The 7,021-nt window shown below is 33.5% G+C and overlaps 1 protein-coding gene across 2 annotated transcripts; it reads right to left on the reverse strand.

Moving 5' to 3' along the window:
• Nucleotides 1-237: 237 nt before the first annotated feature.
• On the reverse strand, nucleotides 238-5,951 carry LOC115440258. Of its 2 annotated transcripts, XM_030164485.2 has the most exons (7): nucleotides 5,911-5,951; nucleotides 5,464-5,580; nucleotides 5,205-5,228; nucleotides 5,019-5,129; nucleotides 2,225-2,326; nucleotides 1,696-1,821; nucleotides 238-1,184 (listed from the first exon to the last, which is right to left on the reverse strand). In XM_030164485.2, the coding sequence occupies exons 1-7, from the start codon at nucleotides 5,924-5,926 to the stop codon at nucleotides 1,102-1,104; spliced, it is 579 nt and encodes a 192-aa protein (XP_030020345.2). In that variant the 5' UTR covers nucleotides 5,927-5,951; the 3' UTR covers nucleotides 238-1,101. The 2 variants fall into 2 exon arrangements, with proteins under 2 accessions (XP_030020345.2, XP_030020346.2); XM_030164486.2 differs by lacking the exon at nucleotides 1,696-1,821.
• Between the last annotated feature and the right edge of the window lie 1,070 nt (nucleotides 5,952-7,021).

The following is a 7,021-nucleotide window of genomic DNA, read 5'->3' on the forward strand; positions in this document are numbered from 1 at the left end:
TTGAATTATAATAGAGGATAAGATGTTGAATTTAAAATGAGTTTACGATAAAGCCTATTTAAACTTATTTCCGCTCGAATTTGAGCTTAAACATTTGTCTAATATTTACCCTTTTAAATGAGGCAAGAACACAATAATATCCACATTATGGAATAATGTATTTTTGTTTTCTGTCATCAAATCTACTAATAATATTCGTTTTCAAATCAGTTACCATTTTTTCAAAGACAACAATCGTAGTTAGTAAATTTGTTTATTTGCATACAAAAATAACGTTATTATACTGCTCTCAAAATAAATTAAACAAAACATAAAATTAATTATCATTTCTGAAATAGCAAAACTTTTTTTAAACTTAATATTCTTAATCCGTTACGCTTCGTAAGTAATAACAATATTTTACCAAATCCAGCACTATGAATACGGCGCAGTTACCGCCAGTCCGATGAGTTAATAATATTACACGGAATTATCTTTGAAAGAAGCCCATAAATTACTAGTTAATTTTTGTATACTACCTCTGAGGTCAAATAGATAGTAGCATTTTAAATAATTACTTTTATGCCAGTAATTGATCGGTTTAGTTCGATCATTGTTTGTCGACAAGCAATGTATTTTAGTCAATACGTGTCCTCCACTTGTATCATGCTAATATTTTACAATCAAGCATGACCGGTCAATGATAGTTGTAAACCAATTTTAACGAGGTAAGGGAAATGGCATGGGCTTCGAAGTCACAATGGTATAACATGGACCGTACCTACAGAACTTGAAAGGAGTTCCTAAAGTATTCATTGGGCTATAAAGTCTGTATTTGAGTTTAAGCTGTAAATAGACCAATATTTCATTATTTTGTGCGATAAATAAATTTTCTAAGTGTAATTCATGTTCTGGACTCATGTTAGCATTTAGTTTATGTGCCTGGTGTGTTTTTCTACTATATGGAAGAATTAAGAGAGATGATCTTTATACTTTTTATCTTTTTTTTACAAAGTTATGTTTAGAAAATTTTAAATATTATAATTTGAGAAAATATTTTATTACACAGTGTTACAAATATATTTAAATATTTGTAATAAGTTAATGAACTAAAAAGTCAAATTACGCCGTTTTTGGTATTTTAACTTGAAACCATTCCAAATTTTCGTTTGTGGGTCTTGCTACAGGACTTTCTAGTTCCAAGCCTGAAAAAAATATTGACTGTAAAAAAAATAATAGCAAACCAAAAAATCATTAAATATGAAATTCCAGTCTCGAATTCAATATAATGTCTACATTATAGTCATTATTATACTTCGTTGTAACATTCATTAACAGGGGCCGTAGGCAAGACGCCTTCCTGCAATCGTTCATAACAAAAATATGTATTGGAATCAAATGTCCTAGCGAAAAGATAAGTTGATTGGATATTCCTATACATTTTTTTATTTTCTATTGTTAGCGATTGTACAAAGGCATCTTGTCTACAACCAGATAGGACTTAGAAATTTAAACGTAATAATAACAGTTTTAGTAAAACCCGCAAGAAGTGCCAAAATACAAACGCCGCTAAAACAAAAGCCATAAGAGTTGCTACAACACAACCGTCATAATTTTGACATTAATTTTGAGCTTTAATGATAATGTAGAAACTGGTCACATATCAGTTGACTTCGATTCACATGTCGAACGTTACCAACAACTTTAAAGACTTACCATTTCTCAGCAATTTTACGAGACCCTGAAGGCTTCTGTCTATGGGATATTTCAGCGCAGCAGAAGGACCAGAGAAATGAAAGGGTCTTCTTGTGAAGGCTATTATATTATTTAGGTTATTGGCATCTATAATAGAAAAAAAGGTATTCATAGTATTTTGCTATGTTAGTGTTTTTTTTTTGTATCGGACCCTGCAGTTAGTGGTCGATAACGCCCCCTTATAGGCGCGGACAACTTTCAGTGGGCCGGTTCTAAAAGAAATTTGGGAACGATGAAGTGATAGTGAAGTGTAATTTTTAACTCAGAAAAAGGATAAGACTAATATCACACAATATAAAGTAATTTTGGAAAAAATATTCTCAAAGTGTGCAGTAGATGAAATAAGTTTGAGAACTTATGCTCTATAGTATGGCTTTATTACTTTATTATGCATGAAAAAATATGATCTACATATCCCAAACTGGAATAGGATAAAGGCAATGGAAAGAAGCCCATTTAAGTAAAAATGTAAAAGAATTTGGCGAAATACTTGTGTCGGTAGAAGTCGTCGATTCTGTTGTGGTAAATTTCTTTTCAAATTCCTGTAAGGCTTGCTTCAAGTCGTCCATGTATACAGGGCGCTTGCCAGCATCTGAAGAAGTAAATTATAATCATTGAAGAGAGATGAATAATAATTACATCTATAGATAATAATATTATAAAACATAATAATATAACGATTACTGTTGAAGAGGTCGCGAGGTTGTGTTGTGTTTTGGTTGAAAAATTTTGTGACATACTGATCTCTACTGGGTTAAGCCGCGCGCACAGCTAGTATTATATAAAAATACTTGCTTTTGCCCGCGGCTCCGCCCGCGTTATAAAGTTTTTCAGGCTAAAGTTTTCCGTTATAAAAGTAGTAGTTTCCCGGGAGCCTATGTTCTTCCCAGGGTCTTAAACTATCTCCATACCAAATTTCATCTTAATACGTTGGGTAGTTTTGGAGTTTAACACGTTCAGGCAGACAGATGCAGCGGGGGACTTTGTTTTATAATATATTTTTAAGAACTTTTTAAGAGGAACAATCCCGTCATACATCATTGTTGCATAACTTTAACCGTTTACGCAGCGCACGCAACGGAAGCTCTCAATACTAATAATTTTTCCCCGTTTTTGCAACATGTTTCATTACTGCTCCGCTCCTATTGGTCATAGCGTGATGATATATAACTTTGAGCACTCCACAAACAAAGGACTATTAAACACAAAAAGAATTTTTCAGTTTGGACCGGTAGTTCCTGAGATTAGCCATTACTGCTCCGCTCCTATTGGGTATAGCGTGATGATATATAGCCTATAGCAATCCACGAATAAAGGGCTATCCAACACAAAAAGATTTTTTCAGTTTGGACCGGTAGTTCCTGAGATTAGCCATTACTGCTCCGCTCCTATTGGGTATAGCGTGATGATATATAGCCTATAGCACTCTACGAACAAAGGGCTATCCAACGCAAAAATATTTTTTTCCTTTTTTAGACCGATAGTTCCTGAGATTAGCGCGTTCAAACAAACAAACAAACAAACTCTTCAGCTTTATATAATAGTATAGATAATTATTCTTATACAGGAATTCAGCACGCGTCTTGTCTAACTAATAATGATAACTGATCGAATTTTTACGGGTATATGAAATCTGCCAATCCGCACTAGATCAGTGTGGTGGACTAAGGCCTAATCCTTCTCAGTAGTAGAAGAGGCCCGTGCAAGTAGTAGGACAGTTAAATATATTACTGGGTTGATATTATTATTATATTATTACACTAATCTAAATCTAAAACGCTCTAAGATTTTTTCATTATTCATAATATTACATTAGGTACACTGTGAACCAGTTACAAAATTAGATTATATTATATTGCTATATGGTTGCTGAATATAAGGAATACATTTTTATAATCGCAGAAAATAAACAAATGATCGTACTTAGTGTGTGTACGTCACCTCGGTCCCTCATTGAAAATCAGGACTACGGTATTAATCATGCTGATACTGCAGCAAGGAGCTGAATGAGTGTTCCCATCGTTGTTACAATGGGCATATAATAATAATAATAAAGCCCTTTATTCAGATCAACTTAAGGCGATACCTCAAGGTCCATTTTCATACATTTTGTTTCGGCTTTAATCTGGGTAACTAAACAAGTATTGGCAAGTAAAGAATTTAAATTCACGTCTAGTTAGTGATTAGTTCTCGCAGTTGAAGAAAAACGTAAAATAATTAATAATCATGGATATTTCGGCCTTTAAAATTTCGTCATATTAAATTTTAAAGGCCGAAATATCCATGATTATTAATTATTTTACGTTTTTCTTCAACTGCGAGAACTAACTACCCAGATTAAAGCCGAAACAAAATGTATGAAAATGGACCTTGAGGTATCGCCTTAACCTAAAACAATATTCTTATACAATACAAACTTACTTAATCTAATATTTCTAATCTAATATTTGCTTCTTGTTTATTTTCTGTAGATCTGTTTGCCAATCGGCAAAGGCTTCCTCCAACCTTTTCCACTCAACTCTTTCCTGTGCCACTCTGTTCCACGTCACTCCTGCCACTTCCCTAATGTCATCATCCCATCTTTTCTGTGGTCTGCCTCTCTTCCGCTTACCTTCTCTAGGATACCATCCTGTTACTTTCTTACTCCATTTATCACGGCCTCTTATCATGTGCCCTGCCCATCTCCATTTGAGTCTTCTGATTTTCAGCGTTATATCTGTGACTTTTGTTTTATACCTAATGACACGGTTTTTCAGTTTGTCTGATTTTTTACATTCAGCATACTCCTTTCCATAGCGTATTGGCAGGTTGCGAGTTTACTTGTCATTTTCTGGGTTAGGGCCCATGACTGACAGCCGTACATAAGGACAGGTAGTATGCAGGTGTTAAACAATTTACTTTTGATGTTAATGTGAAGTTGTTTGTCTTTCATAGCCTCTTTCACAAAAAAGACCAAAACCCTCCAACAATGGGCATAATTGTGTTATTTTTCTTTATAGGTTTATTTTGTTTTCCTCTCCCTTTATTGTACATGTTATACTGATTTTGCCTCATAATAAATCCTTCTTTCTTTTTATAATTAATTTATACCGTAGGTATGTCAAAATGTATTCATAATTATAAGTGTCGAAGGTTAGACGACACTTATAAATAATTTAGTATAAGTAGATATCATCCGCTCAAGATGCAACCCTAATGCTGACCACGATCCTCAGATATAAGGGACCGACTAGAGAGAGAGAGAAAGAGAGAGAGAGATAGACAACAAATCAAAAGTAATTTACCAGTTGTAGTAGTATCTGTGGTAGTTGTAATTTTGCTGGTAGTTGAAAGGTGAGTGGTGGTGGTTGTGTCTACCGTCGTGTCAGTCGTAGTTATGGGCTTCGGAGGAGTCCCTGTAGCAAAAAGTTACATTTTAATCAACTATTTATTTTATGTTACAATATTCGGATTATTTTTTATAATCTTACTTGCAAATCCTGTGTTGTACCGTCCTGAAAAAATATTTTTGAAAAGTACGTACATTATTTAGGTATGTTATATTCTTCAAACAAAGTTTTAGGTAGCAATTGAGCAAACCGACATAATTTTAACAACCACTGTTTGCTATTTTCAGTTTACAAGTAACTTATATCGCATTTGTTACTCACGTAGGACACCCCATTAGGTGAAAAGTTTTGCCGCTATTAGCCAGGTTAAAATGATTCAAATATGTAAATAATAGCTTACGAGCAGAAGGCTGATTAAAATAACCAAGATATCTTCTTTGAGGATCAACTGCAGGCGCTTGCGATATACTCCCCACTATTTCCAGCTGCACTTCCACATTGTGATTGGGCAAGTCTTCTGTAAATTTATTTCTTATTTTACGACACACAAGCGCGCGCACAAACATACACGCAAATGCGCGTGCGCACGCACATATATATTCATACACACATATAACCAAAATATAGATGCTCTTTAACTCGCTAGAGAGGTGTAAACATAAAATATAAATCATGATGGAATTTCGTCCAGTGACCAACCACTAGTAACAATAAATGTGTATGCTAGTTTATATTCCGGGAAAATGCAAATAATGATTTAAAACCTCCTGGACGGAGCTCTAAGCACAAACTACGAATATAAAATATGAAATAATCTTATTTTTTTTTTTGTATACTTTATACTCACCTGTCAATCTTCTCATTGGATTTAAATATTTTTGTAGAAGGCTGTCTACTCCATATTTTATTAACTTGCTCTTGTTTACTTAAAATAAATATAAGTCAATGATGATTATTCCGATATATTTATAAGGAAGTAATTATAATGAAAATATAAAATACAAATACAACTGACTTAAAAAAAAATATTATAATTACACTACTTTAAATGTACGCAATAGGATTTAGTTAAGGAGGCGTGTGAATTGTGATATTTGACAGTTTATAAATCATGAATATTAAACATTGCCGTCAATAAGGACTTCCTCACACCATCATTCCGTTATGACCGTCATAGAAGTAATACACACTATCATAGACCATGGACTGTCTTACCAGAAACAACTTGATGGCTGATATTGACTTACTAAGATTGTCATCAGGTCAAATCAGGTTGTCTCTTTTTTTTATTCTGAGTTTATTATAGAAGAAAGAGAAAGATGTTTATTTATGTTTCTATGAATTAAAAAATATTTACGGTTTACATTTTTTTTTGGTTCGGACTAAGAATAAACCTGAAGCCAATCTATGGGTAAGTCAACGATGACAGTTATAAAATAATCGATAAACTATTAGTTGTATCGCTTCGTTTGTTGGGTAGTTGGATATTTGTTCGAACATCGATAGCGACCACCACACGCGGCAATAAATCTGTCAGTAAGACGCTTGCTAGTATCGTGTTTCGGGATCGGCTACTGTACACAGTTATGTATGCCGACATAGCGATTGCGATTTATGAGCCTTTGTCGGACGTCGTTTGAGGTTATGGATATCGATTTTGCATTATAATTTTGGCAGTAACGGACTGATAGTTCAATAATATCCTTAATTTTAATCATGTTTTACAATTCGTATTTGGAATAAATATTGTATTAATTGCGATCTGTAATCACCCACGTTTAGTATTGATTTATTCGAATCCAAAACATGATGACTAGCAAACTGATCGCTTACTATAAATTACGATTCTATATCAATTTACATTTTAATTAACATTAGCACTTCACGGTAATTAATACAAATTAAATTTAAATACCTTTTATAATGTAACCTTCGTGCTGATGAGTAAATGTCATTAG

The sequence above is a fragment of the Manduca sexta genome, chromosome 10 (assembly GCF_014839805.1).
Source record: "Manduca sexta isolate Smith_Timp_Sample1 chromosome 10, JHU_Msex_v1.0, whole genome shotgun sequence".
Taxonomy (NCBI): Eukaryota; Metazoa; Arthropoda; class Insecta; order Lepidoptera; family Sphingidae; genus Manduca; species Manduca sexta.